General features: G+C 52.3%; 1 protein-coding gene across 1 annotated transcript; it reads right to left on the bottom strand.

Moving 5' to 3' along the window:
* Positions 1 to 800: 800 nt before the first annotated feature.
* On the bottom strand, positions 801 to 16,818 carry INKA2 (inka box actin regulator 2). The gene is made up of 2 exons (XM_012468152.2): positions 16,681 to 16,818; positions 801 to 5,471 (listed from the first exon to the last, which is right to left on the bottom strand). The coding sequence occupies exons 1-2, from the start codon at positions 16,735 to 16,737 to the stop codon at positions 4,635 to 4,637; spliced, it is 894 nt and encodes a 297-aa protein (XP_012323575.1). The 5' UTR covers positions 16,738 to 16,818; the 3' UTR covers positions 801 to 4,634.
* Between the last annotated feature and the right edge of the window lie 1,024 nt (positions 16,819 to 17,842).

Raw genomic sequence — 17,842 nt, 5'->3', positions numbered from 1 at the left:
GAAGAGTAGAAAGCCAGGAAGTGAGTCCTCTGTCAAATTCAGAGGGGATCTGGAAGAGAGGTTTCATCACTGTTTGTTTTAGGGGTTGAGTAGAGGAGGCAGAAGGAAGGCAAGGGACATCCTAGTAATCGTACTAAGGGGATGACTGCAATTTGAGCTTACCCCTAGGCCTTTCTGGCTCAGTCGTCCTTTCTCTGGAAGCGCCGTCCTGAGCCCCAAGACCTCTCATGAAGGCAGGCTTCACAGATGGCTCCACCCCATCAGGAGGGAATGGATTTTAGGAGGACAGCCATAGCACCTTTAGGCCATTCATTTCCAGGGTGGCTGGAGGACAGGAAGAAGGGAGTGATTTGGGAGCTATAGGGGACTCTAGCAACTAAGGTTTTATAGAGCAGAAAGAGCAGACCAGAGGCCTATTTGTCAAAACCACTAGGACTTGGCACCTTCAACTCTTTACCCCTTGCCAAGAATTTGAGGTCCTTAAGGGTTGACTGTGAGGGGCAGCTAGGGTGTAGGGGGTGGGAATGTTTCCTAGAGCAGGTCCTTAGGCAGTGGGGTCCTCCTCAAGCACCTTTTCTCCAGCTCAGCCCTTCACCTCCACACCTCCTCCCCGACCTCCCCAGTGCATGTCATCCCTTGGGGAACAGTGTAAATCTACCATTTAGCAAGTAACAGCCCATCTGGGTGGGTAGTATTTTTACAGTGTACAAAAACATGTCACCTTTTGTCTTCTCTGATCCTTGCTGCAATCTTGTGAAATATTAAATTGATATAAATATTTTGACAGAAGAAGAGACCAATGCTCAGAGAAAGCACTTCTTTAAAGCACTTTTGCTTTGGGTCACATGGTTAGTGCTTCTACTAAGGGGATGGGTAGTCCAGTATCTGCTGAGCTTCCACTGTGTTCCAGGCAGTGCTTGGCCCCTAGGTGCATTATGTCCTTTAAATCTCACAGCAGCCCCACACTATCAGCTTTCACAGATGAGAAACATGAGGTTCAGAGAGGTCAGGCAACATGCTCAAGCTCCCACACTGACAGAGAGGGCTCTCAAATCTTCACTCCAAGTCTAGTGTTCATACCGTGGTGCTGGCGGAAGTGCCTGAACTGCACTGGATGGGGAAGGCACCTGAGATGGCTTCTGGCGGCTCTGGAGAAGGTAGGGACAGGCTCTTGTCCAGGCCACATAGGAAACCATGGTGTAACTTGGGAAAGATGGAGGATCCTCTCCCCCACAAGGCTTTGGGGAGGAGGTAGGGATGTGGAGAGGACAGAGGAAACTTCCTGGGGCAAATTTGGATTCAGAGATCACCCTGAGGGGTGGGGTGCAAGGGAAGTGTCTTAGAGAGAGGGAAAAGAGAGGTCCCAGGTCTGAAAGGCTGAGAAGAGAAAGGAAGGAGGGAGACCAGGCAGGCCCTACTGGCCATGCCCAGCAGGCTGTTTTATTCCCTAGGCCACAAAGCATCAGGTGGAACCCTCCAGATACCTGGACCAACCAGGTGGCCTTTGTACCTGCCAGGGAAGTGGGCCATATGCGGGATGGGGCTACATGTCAGGGAGGGTATTAAATGAGCTTCTAGCTCATTTGCATATCCTAATTAACCATAAAGTGAGCCCCGGAAGAAGAATGAAGCTGTCTGATTTCTCCACTAATTTCCACTATCTCCTCACATATATACTGCTTCCCTCTCCCTGCACCTTCCTGTATGGTTAGGGCCTAGGCATTCCCATTCACCTCTTCCCCCCACTTCAGAAAAATACAGCCTGTCACTGCTGTGGAGGTGCCCAAAGGGAAGGGAAAATTAAGTCTCCATCGGACAGTCAACATGCCATTTATGATCCACGCAGGACCATGGATAATATGGGAGGGCAGATTTTGTTGTTGTTCCTTTTGATTTGGCTTTGGAACAGATATGGACAATTTGTGGGATTGTCTGAAAAGCACAAGATTGCAAGTCAGTTGGAACTGATTCAATCCCGGCTCTACCACTATGGGACCTTGGGCAAGTTGCTTAACTTCTTTGAGCCTGTCCAGGTAAAACAAGAGTAACAGCAACCGCTTTCAGCGTGTAGGGGAAGGAGACAACACAAAGGTGAAGGTGCTGACACCTGTCAATCATGTTGGCAGCAAGTGTTCCTTCCTAATTTTTTGTTCTGGCTCAAGTTGAAATAATTTTTCGGTCCCCCGAGTCTCTTCTGGCTAACCCGTGGTTCAGAGTCTGCTTATTTTCCACTAGATCCCTTTGAGCAGGAGTTGGGTCCTTTTCATTGCTCTTAGTTTCTATCACAACGCCTGGTGTTGGGAGGTGTTCATAAAGTTTTGTTCAATTTATCTGAACCACTGAGACCAGTCCACGAAACAGGTGAGTTGTAGATGAAGTTGTAGGTGAATGTCCAAGAAGTACCTTGGTTTCCCATGGACTCATTCCAGACTTGGAGCTGGCGTCATCTTGAATAATTTGCTGGATGGCTTCTCCGCCAGCCAGCAGCCCACGACTTCCTCCTGTCATGATTCAGTAGGTGGAATCTTCACATGCGCTTTCTGTGTGTGCACACGTGCGTGCGCAAGCACGCGCGCACACACACACACACACACACACACACACACACCAGCACCACCAGCACCACCACCTCCAAAGGCAGCCATAGCCAACGTTCCCTCACTCAAGACTGAAATGTCTGAATTCTCTGGCAAGACACAAAAGATTTGCAGGGGCTGGTTCCACCAGAGTGCGCTTGCTTAGTTGGCAAACTCCAGGTAGAGAGGTAGCAAGGAAAAGACAGGTTTTGGAGCCTGATAACCCAACCTTCTATTCGAATCTCTGTCCTTTCCTTTGCTAGCAGCCTAATCTGGGCAGTTTACATGACCCCTAATAACCTCCATAGATGTGTCTGGAGAACAATGCCTTCTAGGGTCATTCTAAGTTTCAGAGATGTGCACACTACCTGACAAATAGCGAGTGCTCAGCAAAACCCAAAAAGCATGAGCACCTTTCTCCCTCCTGTAGCTTCCCCCGCCAAAAACTAAACATCCACCATTTGACTGCAGAGGATTTGAGGGTGACCTTAACCACGTGGCTGTGCTCCCACAACCCCAACTTGAGCTCTCTGCCCCCCTCTCCACTCCCCCCAGGAAGCAGGCAGAAGAGCCTTTTCTTACTGTTTTGTCTCTCCAACTTGCTATTAATGCTTTGAGGGCGGGAAGGCATTCTGTCTCTAATTGCAGCTGTCACACCCCGTCAAACTGAGGGACAATCGGTGGAAGGCAGAGAGGGGCAGTGGGAGGGTGTGCCCTCCTGGCTTGCTTGGCCCAAAAGGGTACTCACATTGTCTTTTCCCAGCCAGTGGGTGTTCCCTGCTGGAGTGGGAGGGACAGTGGCTTCCCAGGGCGGTCCTAGGCGGGGTCTGGATCTCTAGGCTGCCTTTGTTTGGGCCACGTGCCCATAGCGGCTTTAGAAAAAGCCAGAGCTGAGCTGCTGCCTGGCCCTTCCCCCTCCGTTCCAGTCGCCTCTAGGTGAGGAGGGAACGGGAGGCCTGGGGCTGCTGCGCCTAGTGGGGAGGAGGCCAGGGAATGGAGCTAGGAATTGAAAAATCAAGTGGGTGTTTCTTCTGGGTTCACCTTCGCCTCATTGGTGAATTGACTGTTCTGACCCGGTGGGAGTTAAGTGCAGGAGACAGTTGTGGGGTGGGGGTCTCTAAGAACTGTTAGGGAGGATGTTGGTAACTCAAGGGTCCAGCTTCTACTCTGCAGTCAGGCCTGGGCTGTTCTGCCTCCTGCCTTAGTTGTTCCTGGACAGGTAGCATATCTAGCTTGTTTCCTTATCTGGAAAATGGTATCATGCCTACCTAGCTCACTTTCAAATGAGACCATGGAGATGAAAAGGCATTCAAATGGCCCGATGCTATGTCAACATTCTTCTTCCCCTGTGAGTGGGGGAGATGCCAGGAGTGTCTGGGGCTTCACCAGCTGTTCCTTACACACTGTAATCCTTATTCAGCTCATTTCCCCAGGGTCCAGGTATGGACTGAAACCTCCAAGGCAGGAAGGACTGGCGGGTGGGGTTTTGCCTCACTGCTGCTCTAGTCCCAGGAGGCTTGGGGTTCAGTCCCTGTGCCTGGAGCAATGTCTTGCCAAAGAAGCTGAAGGCTGGGGGAGCCACAGACAGGTCTTTATTTGGGGGCCTCTCTGGGGAACCTGATGCTCTAGGGCTCTTTTCCATACAGAATGTTCAATGGAGGTCTTTGGGGCCAGTGGAGGAGATGTCAGAGAGATTTCCTGGTATCCTCCCCTGCTCTCACCTACTGTCACCTCCAGCCCCAAAGTGAGTGTATGCACACAACAGAGACACACACACACACACAGACACACACACAGACACAGACACACACACACACACACAGAGCTAGCTCTCCAGCTACTCTTACCTCCTTCACCAGCCAGCCCCTGCGACAGCCTCTCTCCCAACCACATTCCCTTCAGCCCTGAGCCAAGAACTCTGGCTTCTCCCTCCTTTCTTGGGGAAAGGAACTTGGAGTCTGGCTTTTGAGAGCCATACCGCCCTCCCTCCCTCCTCCCCAGGGGCCCAGCACTGGGACCTGGCCCTTTCAGGTTCAGTCAACTTTCTGTCTCTAGGATTCAGACCCAAACAGCTGTGTTAATATCAAAGCCTGAGGGGGAGGGCTCCAGGGTCTTGGGGCAGCCTGTGGGGAGATTCTCCCCGTGCCTGTGCTCCCCAGTGCCTGGGAAGGGGAAATGTCCAGAGCCCTTGGAATGGTTCCGCTTCTTGACCTTCTGGGAGCGGCCGGTTCGGGGCTCAGGGACCACGGGTGTCACCCAGCCTGGTTTCTCTTTCAGCAGCCGGTCACGGTCAGGCCGCACACTACGCAAGAACTTCTTAAAGATGTTTGCTGTCAGGGCAAACCTGCGGCCCAGCTCCTGGGGCTGGCCTTTCTCTCCTTTGGGTTCACGTGCCCGCCCAGTCTCACCCTTCTCCCCACTCTTCTCCAGTTCCGGCAAGTCTAGCCAGTTGCCCACCAGGTCTGCAAAAACGTTGTCCCCTAACACCAGAGGCTGCCGATTCCGGCCCCGGGACATCAACGTGGAGGTCCAGTCATCCGGTTCCACTTGCTCTGACCCCTGCTGAACATAGCTTTGATGCAGCTGTGTCCTGGGAAGGGGGGCTAAATCCGTCCCACAGACACTCCTATGGGATGGAAACTTGGTGCTGCTGCCAAGAGAAGGTTGACTGGCAGGGGAGCAGACTGTGGGCCTGGCAGGACCTCTGCCACCCTCCCAACAAGGGCGCTCGAGCTGGGTCCTGGGACCTTCAGGGCTGCCTGGTGCAGGACCCCCTCCAGAGATCTCCAGCTGTTCCAGTGCTGTCTGCACCTGGAGGAGCTTCAGTTCTTGCAGTGCACCCATCATGCAGTTCATCTGATCCTGTAAGCCATCGCCCACCTCCTTCATGGACATCTGCAGGGGAGAGAGAAAGCATGGGGCCTATGAGCCACGGCGGGCAGCAGTGCCTCTCACAGCCCTGAACCCAGGTCCCCCACCCAAACTCTGACACACTTCCAGGGTCATCCAACCTGCCCTCACCTCTCTATAGCCTAGAGCAGTGCAGATCAGTACTGGATTAAGGAAATAATAATGGTAGCTAACTAGCTAAGGCAGGCGCTGTCCTAAGAAGGCTCTCCTCACCCTGTATATATATATATTTCATCTCCCCAACTACCCTATGAGGTAGTGACTATTATTGTTATTATTGTTCCCATTTGACAGGTAACTTGCCCAAGGTAAGATAGTAAGAGGTGGGGCTGAGATCAGCTAGAAGTGCACAAGGTTGTAGTGACCATCCTCATCCTTTTTTGAGTCTGAGCCCTTTTCCTCCCTGGGCCTCCCTGAAATGATGATAGTGATGATGGTGGAAAAAACAATTTGTGAGAATCTGCCATATAACAGGAATTGTGCTAAGGATTTACGTGCTTCATCTCATTTAATCTTTATATAGACCCTGTGAGGTTGCTATTTTCTCATTTTAACCAATGAGTAACCTGGAAGGGATGAAGTAACTTACCTAAGGTCACATAGCTCATGGAGCTGGAACTCAAACATGGTATTGTCTCACTCCAGATGCCACAGTCCTAACTACCAAACACAGGTTTAGCATCCCTACTCCAAAAATCTGAAAGCCGAAATGCTCCAAAATCCAAAACTTTTTGAGCCACAACATGACCAAAAGTGGAAAATTCTGCCCTGATCTCATGTGACAAGTGGTAGCCAAAACACAGTCAAAACTCCTTCATGCACAAAATTATTAAAAATATTGTATAAAATTACCCTGGGTTTTGTGTATAAGATGTATGTGAAACATAAATTTCATGTTTAGACTTGGGTCCCATCTCTAAGGTATCTTGTTATACATCCCTAAGATGTCTTATAATATATATGCAAATACTCCAAAATCCAAAATCCAAAACACTTCTGGCCCCAAGCATTTCAGATACAGAATGCCCAAACCTGTACTACCTCGAGACTAGAGATGGCTGGGCAGTGGAGCTAGGCATTTTTTTTCTTTCTTTCTTTCTTGTTTTTTTTTTTATATAGAGACAGGGTCTTGCTATGTTTGTTGGGCTGGAGCACGGTGGCTATTCTCAGACACAGTCATAGTGAACAGCAGCCTCTAACTCCTGGCCTCAAGCAGTCCTCTGGCCTCAGCCTCCTGAGTAGCTGGGACCACAGATGTGGTGCTACCTGCACCCACAGCTGGACTTTAAGGCTACTCTGTCCTCTACAGGACAGTGAGGAAGCGCTGAAAAGGGCATTAGGAGATAAGGAAGAGCTCAGATTCCCCAACAGAAAGGGTAGGCCTGGGGTTTCCTATAATTGCTGTTCACATCTGACTGGTCAGGAGGGAGACAAGGAGACCAGGAAACTCCTGTTTGCTGAAAACCCAGCACTTCCCAGCCTGCTGCTCCCTCCCAAACACCTGTCCTTTCTCAGCTGTTCTCAGACTTGGCTTCAACACTCTTCCTGCCTTCTCAGCCCAGTTGGCTCTGCTGCCCTGGCCAAGCCAGAGTGGGATGCTGGGGGCCAGTTCTCCCAGCCCCTTTGTGGGTGTCTTAAGGCCTGAGTCCCGGCTGCCAGCTGGAAGCGGCTAAGAGAGTGACTTGGGTGAGGGCCTAATTTGGAGGCTGGGGAGGGGGTGCTGTGTCTGATAACATTCACAAGGTTCCCAGTTCCTGGGCCCAAGCTGCCTTGGTCCTGCCAGCTCCCTCCCCAGCTCCTGATCAAGTTACCAACAGCAAAACTCATGTGTGGAGACCATCTGTTTCTTAAGCCCCCCAGAGACCCGTGGGATCATCTTACCTCCCTGGATTGTCTTAATGCACAGAGCTAAGCCCAGAAGGTGAAGGTATCGGAAGGGTGGGCACAGAGGCTCTGCAGGGCTGGGCTGCAGCTGACCCTCCCAGGCCCTGGGTCAAATCCTCCCGTGCCAACCCTGGCCCTGGCAGGGATGGGAGGTTCCAGACAGGCTCTCAATGAGCCAGCAGAAGCAGCACTACAGGACAGTGGAGGACTGACTGCCCTTCAGGGCAAGGAGGCCTTTGCTGGGGCTTGGAGATTGCCCATGCTTTCTGCACTTTCCCCAAGACAGGCAAGAAGAAATGGTGGTTCCAGGCCCTGGCAGCCCTGGGATTTGCCAGAGTTTCCATCATCTGAGTAGTGGCAGCAGCAGCAGCAGTCAAGGACACAGAGCCTGTGGGAGGCCATGCATGTTGTTGACAGCCCCTCTCTCTGGCCTCTTTGCTTCTACTCTACTGACCCCTTCCTTTTGGAAGCACTCAGCTACAGCTGATAAGACCTAGAGCAGAGTCAGAGGAGACTCTAAGCACCAAAACAAACTCAGTTCCTTCCTTGCAAACTGCTTCTCCCTCTGATTTCCCTATTCTCCCCCTTCCTCCAATGCCAATTTCCTTGTCTTCCCTACCTGGAGCCTCAGTCATTTTTGGCTTCTCCATTCAACTACTCCTGCTCCTGTCCAACTTACTCATGTTGGATTTTTCCTTCCACAAATGTCGCCTCTCTTTCCTTCCATCCTCAGGAATGCTACGGAAGCCTCCTAGAAAGCTTCCGAGCCACCCGACACATGAGCACCTGATCAGTCTCTCCAATGCCCAGACTCAAATCCAAACTCCTTAGTCCTGCAGTCAAGACCCTCCAGGACAGAATTCCAGCTTTCAGTTCCAGGCATATCCCTGCTCCCTGAGACATACCCGACATGCTCCTGTTAGAAATCTTCTGTGATATTTAATATGCTCTTCCCTGTAGTCCTGCCACTTGTGCACTCTCCCCATGTCCTCTATGCGTTTAAATGCTCAGTTACTTGTGAAATATGTATTGAATATCCCTTGAGGACAGGAGCTGAGATCTATACATCAGTATGTCACCCCAGAACCTCGCTAGCACCTTGCACTTGCTACATACCTGTAAGACATATATTGAATGCCACTGACCAGATCACCCCTCCAGGCTGCTTGCTACATTCAGACAGTAATTCTCTACACAGGGAGAAAGGGCCAGGGCTGCTTCCCAAGGTTTCATTTCACCCAGAGGCAAGGAGTCCAAACTAGCAGGCTTCCTTCCAGAAGGCTAAACACAGCACAGGTCGGAGGCAGTGGGAGGAATGAAATGACCCCATTCAATCTCTTCCAGTGTGGAAAAATCCAGAAGAAATAATGCTGACATTTTGCAGTTTGCCAGTGAGAATGAATGTGTGGGTATGCATGAATTGAAGCTGCCCATAAAACAGAGGCCCTATGTAAGTAAGCAAGTGCTGAAACTGCACCCATATGCAAAATAATAACCTGTATTGGTTAAGAACTTGGGTTCTGGAGACAATAGAACAGAGTTCAAATCTCAGCTCTGCCATGTTAGCTGGGTGACCTGGGCAAGTTATTTACATTCTGTTTTTCAATTTCTCCATTGTTTTTTAATTTTAATTTTTATTTTTTTGAGACAGAGTCTCGCTCTGTTGCCCAGGCTGGAGTGCAGTGGCGCGATCTCCGCTCACTGCAACCTCCGCCTCCCAGGTTCAAGCAATCCTCCCACCTCAGCCTCCCAAGTAGCTGGGACTACAGGCACAGGCCAGCATGCCCAGCTAACTTTTTTTGTATTTTTTGTGGAGACAGGGTTTCACTATGTTGCCTAGGCTGGTCTTGAACTCCTGGGCTCAAGACATCCTCCCACGTCAGCCTCCCAAAGTGCTGGGATAACAGGCGTAAGCCACTGCACCCAGCCAAATTTCTCCATCCTTTAAAATGGGAATAACAGTTCCTGCCTCATACAGCTATTGTGCAGATCAGGTCAGGTAGTGTGTATCTCTGCATGGCATCAAGAAAGCATTAGGTGAATTCTGGCTGTTAATGTAAAACTTCCCAAGTACTTCCACAACATTTCGTCCTTGGTGAAACTTAACACATGGTAATGACAGGATTCCATTCCTTAAAGCTGGTCTAATCAAGGAGAAGCACAAGGAGAAGGTCCCGATTTTTCCCTTGGCAGCCCCCTGCCCACTCTCCAGCCACGCTCAGTCAGCCCAGCCATATCCAGGGTGCCAACACTGAAGGGTGGGAAGGCAGCTGGGAGAGGGATGAGAAGGGAAGCAGGAGCTATGGGGACCTCAGAGGGCCAAGGCAGCGGGGAGCCAGGAGCGTCAGCTGGGGCTTGACTAAGAGAGGAGCCAGCAGAACAGCCTTTCCTGACTGACCCCAGGGGATGCCATCACCCAAGGAGGAAGAGTTGGAGGCCGAGCTTGGGATCTGCCCTCTTCTTCCAGAGCTTGGGATCCTCTCAGGTCCCTGGGTTTCCCTTGCCTCAGGACCAAATAGGGGGAAAACAGGGGCAGTAAGGAGGGTAGAGGAAAGGAGAGACGCCGGCTCAGATACACAGAATCCTGAGCAGACATGAGTAACTCTAAACCTGGCTCCAGGCTGCAGGCTGTGGAGTTCCTCTGGAGTCTCTTACTGTCTTGGAGCCTCAGGTTCTTCATCAGAACAGCCACCAAATCATACCCAACTTGCTCGCAGGGGTCAGCTGGGAGAATTCACAAGAAGGTTGACCTGGTCCTGATTAGCTGGAGTGGGAATGGATCCAACAGCCACCTCCTTTGAACCCACCCCTAGTGTCTCTCTCTCACACACAGAACTAACCTGCTCCACCATCAAAGGTAAAACCCTTCATAAGCATATTCCAGTGAAGACTGGGAATCCTTTCTTTGAAAAGCCAGGAAAGATCTTCTCACCCGCTCCTTGCCTCCACACCACCGCATAGTCCATCTCCCACCCTCACTGTCTCTGGAGTTCTGCATGTTAAACTCCGTTTCGATGGCTGCAGTTTCAAGCAGCCCCTGGGGTCCTCACTGTATTAGAGCTGTAGCATCACGGGTGCCCTCCTGGTGTTTGGGAAGGACCCCACACTCCTCTGCAGACCGGACTTACTCAGCCATGTGACATTGGGCAAAGTTGCCCACCTTTTGTGCCCTAGGTTCTGAATCTCAGATGGCAACTCTTGGTATCAGCACTAGCCCTTCCCTCTGCACTGCCTGATCCCCACTGCTAAGCTCTAAGGGGCTGGCCTGGCAGCTGGAGTTATCCCCACATAATGGATGAGGAAACCAGGGGGCTGGGAGGCCCATCTTCTCCCTCAGTGTTTCCCAGCATTCCTGCCCAGACCTCCTTCATGATTTTCACCATATAAGACCTAGTCTCCATTAAGACATCTCCTATCTGTTTATGTAAATAGTGTACTTACGAAGGAACTTGTGTGAAGTCTTTACACTTGCCATAGACAGATGGTGCCTATCAACAGACATCTTAAACCAAAAGCTTTCCCAGAGTATTGCCTCCATCATCCTGAGCACCACCAGTGGTCCCTGGGGTCCTGAGGCTTATCCTAGGACCCTAAGGCTGGCTTTTGTATTTCAGGCCAATGAGCTTTCCATGTCATCCTAACTCCTGACCTCTCAGCCTCCTGGGATTGTTGTGAGAAGAAACCAGGGCAGCCAGCAGGAAGTGCAAAGGGCAGTCACCACCAGATGGGGAGGAAGAAGGTGAAGTCATCCTTTTGAGGGACTCCCAGGCCTCCCTTTCACTGACGGCTTCTCTTCCCAGAGTCATCTAAAGAAGAAAGAGGAACTGCCTGCCTGGGGCCGGAGAGGAAGATGCAGCCGGGAACCAGATCCCCCAATCCAGGACCTCCAGCTCTGAGCCCCTACAGAAGCTGTGTGGGGTTAGCTGGCCGTGGACAGCACCCTCCCCCGGGCACTCTTGGGGCCCTTTGTGGTGAGGGAGGAGCAGGGATGGGAAAATGTGACGCCAGCATCCTCGGCTCCCTTCCCAATCCCTCCCCTGGGCCCCGACTGATCCCGCAGCTGTGCCCTCCTTCCATCCATCTCACGCCCTCTCCCAGCCCAGCCAGAATCCTTTGACACAGGCTCCAGCTTTGCCCATGGGCCTGGCAGTGTGCCCTGCCTCACTTCCCCCACCCCATTACTCACAAGATCCCCACACAGTTCCTTTCAGTCCCTGGGGAAGCTAGGAGGAGGCTGGGGGCCGGAAATGGGAAAAGCCCCGCTTTTGCCAAGTGGCCCATTCTCCAGCTCAGTGAATAGGGACCTTCACAGCCCCTCGCTCTTGGCTGGAACTCTCAACAGGAAGGTAAAGTGGAAACTGTGCCAAGAGCTGCAGGAGGGAGGAGGGTAAAGAAAGGAGGAAGTGAGGGCTGTGAAATGGATGGGCCCACTTTCCCAACCGAACCATCCATGGGGGTCACAGGCTTAGGCAAGGAGCAGACAGAGGGAGAGAGGAGCCCAACGCTGCCTCTTCCCAGAGCTTGCCCCTTAGCCTCCACAAGGCCTCCTCCCTCTGACCAGCTTTAGCACTTTGCCATTGCAGTCGAGCAACCTTCTCGAACATCCGAGGGACCTCCCAACCTTTTTTTCCTTTCTGGTGCAGGCCTTCAATGTCTCTTGCCTGACTCTTGTAATAGCCTTCTAACTCATCCTCCTACCTCAATTTTCTCCCTACTTCCACCTCCACCTTTACCCCATATCACCTTCTGGATCCCAGGGCTACTCTCCAATGCATATAGGAAACGCCAGACTCTTTAGCATGATATCCACAGTGTGTCCTCGACAGCTCTTCAGTACTGTTGCCCACCCTTTCTCTGCATTACGCTCTATGTTCTCGGCAAACTCCAGCTGCTCTTCAGACATCTCCACCACTACAGCCTCTGGACCTTTTGTCATGTCGTTTCAATATCTGCCTGGATTGCTGTTCTCCTGTGAGTGTCCCTATTTATCCCTCGAAGTCTAGTTCAAATGCAACCTCTTCCATGACATGAAGCTTTCTCTAATCTCCCACTTGGAGTTTATTTCTCCCTCTCAGAGCACTGAACCTGGTCTTGTTATATGCCACAACTCCTCTATTTCTGCCCCAGAGGTCTGCATACATGTACTGCTTGAGAACATAAGCTCTGCAATCAGACTGGCTGGGTTTGAATCCTGGCTCCTCCGCTTACCAGCTCTATGACTTTGGCCAAGTGACTTAACCTTACCATGTTTTTATTGACTCATTCACGAAATGAGAATAATGAAAGTACAACTTCTTAGCGTTGTTTTGGCAATTAAATGACATCATAAATTATATGTCTGGTATATCAATATTAATATCAATTTATGTTATTATATCTCCTATTAAACTGTGAGTTTCTTCAAGACAGGATCTGTGTCTGTTTATGTTTGCAATGACAGTGCCAGTTGCCAGTAAATGCCTTAAACGCAGTATAAACTCAATAAACATGTTCTATGTATGAATGACTCTTTGCAAAACTGTCCGATCAATCCATCATCAAGAGTTTATCAAGTGCTTACAACCCATCAGATACTGTGCTACGTGTAAAAGACGTATAGTTGGAGAGACACTTAAATTGTCATTTAATCTTTACAGTAGCTGTATACAGTAGGTATTTTAAAAGCCCCATTTTAGAGATGAGAAAACCAAGGCACAGAGAGGTTAAGTAATAGGTGAAGGTCACACAGAGCCAGTGTTTGAGTTGAAGTTAGCCTCACCCCAAATCTTACACTCCACATTCTTCCCATCGACCACACTGTCAACTAGTCGCATAGTCACCTTTCCCCAGTGTTAAACATCAAGGAAGATGCATTATAAGATCTTTTGCAAAAGTTTTTTTCTGTCTTAGGAAATTGGCCCTTTTGCTTCAAAATCTGAAGGCTGTTCCTACTGTATCTTCTCCACCTCCTACTTTCCTTCTCCTTATTTTGCCTGTAGGCCCTGGTCCTTGACCATTTGCCAGAACCCCCTGAACTCGTCGCCACTAAAAGCTAAAGAACTGCTTCCCCTTGCCTCAGCTAGGACAGACATTCCCAGAGATGGCCTCCTGCAACCTCTCCCTCCTCCCAGAAGCCTTCCCAGCCTGGCTGTACTTCATGAGCTCCGATCACTCAGCCTTTCTTTACACATTCTATTTGTTCTACACTGGTCTGAACTCATGAGAGATGCCCTGTGAGCATCTTATATCTGCCTCCTCCGTGTGCCTGTGCCTACCCCATTTACTGGCAGCCCACAAGGGAGCTGTGTGTATGGAACAGCTGGTCCCAAGGTCTGTGTTCAGGCAGGGCCCCTCTTTGGCGGCTGGAGGGAGAAAAGAGATGTGTCCCCTGCTGAGCTGTTGCAGCCCCAACCCCTTATTGTAATGAAGAAGTGTGTCAGCTGCTGCTACTTCTCCTGCCACTTTTCATCCCTGAAACCTGATCCCCTTCCCCTTCTAGGCAGAAGAAAAGGGCCAGCTCTCTAGTTATCAACTAATTGAGCCTGGATCCCCAAACCCTCAGCCTTCTCCCAGTGCTCACTTGTTACAATGAAATTTTCTGCTTCAGGGAATTGGGAAGTTCCACTTCTTGGGTTTTCAGGAACACACTCTTTTTGTCTAGATTTTTTGGTTCAAGGACAGCGGTAGGATGCAGGAAGGGAGCATAAAACACCCTTGACAATGATAATTTCACAACCTGTTAATGCTTTCTTTTCCAGCAGGTTTATCCCACAGTGTCTGCAGAATGTTTGATTCTTGAAAGAAATTTACTGAAATAAATGAATGTAGAACTTGACCAGTATTACATGAGGCCATCCCTGTGTGCACACCAATGTAGGGCAGAGCCAGGCAACACAATGTCCCCCAGGGTGGCAAGGGAGATCCTGCCTGGGATGGATCATCTGCAGTGCAAAAGCACCCCTCGCCCCAGCCACAAGTAAACTGCATTGAATTCAATCCCTACTGTCCCTGGGCGAGGCAGCCAAAGGGCTGACCCTGGGCTAACTCAGCTCTACTTTCTTCCCCTTTGCTACTGTTGGGATACTAAAGCACTGAGATTTGGCCCGGCTACCTAAGCACTGAACTGAGGTGTCTGGGTGTGAGTGAGACTCTACTAGCTCTGTCTGTCCCTCTGCTCTGTCTCATGTCTGAGCAGGCTGGCACTGGGGAGGGGGCGGAGCACCATGGGGGGTAGTGCAGAGCTCTCCCATCTGAGTGTCATTCTGGGACCCAGGCCAGGCATTTGGCTTCCTCTCCAAGAGAGTCAAAGGCTGAAGCTGCTCAGACAAAGGGCCAAATAAAAGCTAATGGGGCCCTCAGTGACTTCAGCCTCTCCCTTTCCTCCTCCCAGGCATTGGGGTCTCAAGTCCTTGGCAGGAGACGGTGCAAATCAAGATGTGAAGCTCAGCTCAGTGCAGATTCCTATTTGCCTTTTTTATTCTCCTGGCATCCATAGTCTCTGTCTTCCTCCCCTCACCACCTCCCACCTAGAGTGCTGTAAAAAATGCAAATCAGTAGGATTTAAAAATTCGAGCCCATGCCAGGAACACCCACAAACCCTCCATTAAGGCAGATTCTGAGGTGGGTGGTGTGGTCCCCAGTCTGAAGCACAAGGAGGAGGATTCTATTAGATTCTTTTTCTCAGAATGGGTCTTGGACCTCAGACGTTATCTGTGATGACCTTAACCTTTCTGGTACTGCACACATAAAAGAAAAAAAATGAGAATTGTGCACGTGTGGGCTGGGGCCAACCATCCCAAGCTGGCATGAGAAGCATGTGAAAACGACTATGGGAAGGGGCATGGTATGAGTCCAGAAGAAGAGCAATGAATAATGTCTCTCAAGCAGTGTTTCTCTGAGTCAGTAGCTTTTGCATCTGAGTGTCACCACAGAAAGGGCTCCAGGAGGAAGGACTAGAGAAATAATCGTTGACATGAGCAGGCAGACTCTGGAGTAGGATTGACAGGAAGAGTGGCAGGGTGACTTGGTCAGGAAGCATCAATGAGAACACCTGCAGTTTCGAACTCTGCCCCCCACCCCCAGAGCTGGCTCCTAATACACTGCCAAGTTCCTTCCAAAGCAGGAAGAGTGTGTAGCCTTTGCAGGCGGGAGTGGGAAAGGCTGTCACAGAATCCGGAGAGCCATGAGCTGGCCCTTTCTAGATCCAGGTCTGCTGTTGTGTGGCCTGGTTGCCCTTGGCTCTGGAAAGTAAGAAGAAAGAGGAGAGCAGAAAAGTGAGCCTGCGAAGTCGACTCCAAGAGAGACAAACTAAAAGAGACAAAAAGAGACGAAGGCAAAGACACAACAGAGAGGCTGGTGGAAGGAAAGATGGGCAAAGCAGAGATGGGGGTGTATGTGCATAATATCTGCCAGAATTCCGGTGGGTGAAAAAATAAGAAAGGTGGCAGGTGGCGTGGGGGCGGGAGCAGTGGTATATGAAGCCAGTGAGAATCAACTTGGCTTTCCCTAATATAGCTTTAGCGGACACCACTCCCCCCAGTTCGGTGATTTCCCCTTCCAGACTGGGCTACTTCTCCCATTCCCTACACCCTGGGGCCTCCGAACGCTCCCTGCGCACTTCCCAAGCCCTGGGCTGACATCTGGCTGGGCCTCCGCAGCTCCCGCTCGCGACCTGCCAGGCAGAGCCCCTCCTCCAGCGCAGGGCCCTCCCCCGTGTTTCCAGCTGCCAGCCCCCTCTCTGCTGCCAGACAAGCCCGGGCAGACAGCCGGCCAAGCCTGCCCCCGCAGCCGCGACAGCTCTGCCAAGCCGGGCAGAGCTGGGGGCCCAGGGCGGTACCGGCTCCCTTCGAGCGAGCGGTCCCGCTGACCTCTTGCCCGGGCAGGGTTCAGGCCCCAGCACCCTCCTCCCGCTCGCGCTGCGCCCGCCGGCCGCGCTCCAGGCCGCCCCGCGCAGCCCTGCACCCAGGCGCTCCCGTCCCGCTCCCCAGGCCTTCGCTCCCGCGCTTTCCGCGTCGGCGGCGCCGAAGTCCCGCTCCGTCCGTGCGCCGGGCCGTCTCTGGGCGTGCCCTGTGTTCTCCCTGGGGTTCTCTGTGTCACCTTTCGGCCTGGTTGGCTTGCTCCCTCTGTCTCTGTCACTTGTTCTTGTCTCATCACAAATCTTTGCTCAAAGTTTCTTCGTGACCCCTTTCCTGAGGACAAACCCTGCCCTCTGCCTGCCGGCCCGCGCCCTCTCCTCTGTTCTCTAGCCCTCCTCACGACCCGGCTCCCCGGGGGCCAGGTGCCCGTCGGGGCGGAGCAGTCCTCCCTGCCCCGGCGCTAGCTTCGCTCTTACCAGCTCCTGTTTGAGGCGACGCAAATAGCAGTCCATTTCCCTGCTCTCCATCGTCATGCGCCCATTTGTCGGGCTCGGTTCAAAGAGACAGTGCCCGGGTGGGACCCCGGCCCCACTGGAAACTGCGCGCCGGGCCAGCTCCCCGCCCCTGCGCCCGCACCTCTCGCCGCACGGAGCTGAGCCTGCGCTGCGAGCCAGGGACTTAGAGCCGCTTCCCCAGCGGCTGGCCGCGCGCGATCGGTGCTGGGGGCGGAGGGAAAAGTGGGACAGCCAATGAGAATTCAGGGGGGCTGTCTTTAGCCAATGAGCAGGGCGGCCAGGGGGCCGGGGCCGGGCTGGGCGGCCGCTGCGGACCCCACCGAGGTGTTTGCACCGGACCCGGGCGCAGCTACCCGGGCTGGCGGGGAGACACCTGGACCTGGCCAGCGCGGCGGAGGGCATCGTGACTCCAGGCCGTACCGCGGTTCCCAACGAAGCACGTGACCCTCGTGTGGTCAAAAAGGGAGAGCACAGTTCTACGGGGAGGGACTGGGTAGCGTTCTCAGTAAGAGGCAGAGTGCCATAGTGTCAGTCCCTTTCCCCGAACTCCAATCGGGAAGGAAACACCCCCACCCCTCCGCTCCCATCCCCAGAAGTCCCTCTGAAGCTCTTTTTTTCCGGAAGAGGACCCTGGGAATGTGGCTCCCGCCCCACTCCTAGAGTGAGGTCCTCGCAGCCCTGCCCTCGCCGCGGAGCAGAGACGCCGCTGCCTGACCGGTTCACCTTTGTCACACAAAGCCGCCGAGGGTCGGCTGCGCCCCTAAGTCTGATAGGCGAGATCCCTGCTCTTAAGAACTTACGTGAGGGAGAAGGGGAGGCCAAACAGGTAAACACACACACGGTAAGCACGGTAATTTCAGACAATGATTTTTATGAAAACGTGAAACGGGGTAATGCGGTGGGGCTGCTTTCCCTGGGGCCTTCAGTGGGGTGGGCAGGGAGCAAGCCTTCCTTTCCCCAGGGCTCAACGTCAATCATCTTACCTGACGCTCTGGCCTTTGGCGAAGCTCTAAGGCTGGGGAAGATGCTCGGATTTTATTCAACAGGAGGCGTGGGAGCGCCAGCCCGGCCCTGGAGGAGGGAGTTGCGGCCCATGGTCTCTAGAGTGGTCGCTGTCCGGCGG

This window comes from Aotus nancymaae, unplaced genomic scaffold (genome assembly GCF_030222135.1).
Source record: "Aotus nancymaae isolate 86718 unplaced genomic scaffold, 86718_ANA_hifiasm-v0.15.2.pri h1tg000007l, whole genome shotgun sequence".
NCBI lineage: Eukaryota > Metazoa > Chordata > Mammalia > Primates > Aotidae > Aotus > Aotus nancymaae.
The sequence above is the reverse complement of the archived record's forward strand: the minus strand, read 5'-3'. Positions and strand labels throughout refer to the sequence as shown.

Coding starts and splice junctions, on each gene's coding strand:
- INKA2 (XM_012468152.2), bottom strand. CDS start 16,737: ATGACGATGGAGAGCAGGGAAATGGACTGCTATTTGCGTCGCCTCAAA. Junction 5,472..16,680: donor GTCGCCTCAAACAGGAGCTG/GTAAGAGCGAAG, acceptor TCTCCCCTGCAG/ATGTCCATGAAGGAGGTGGG.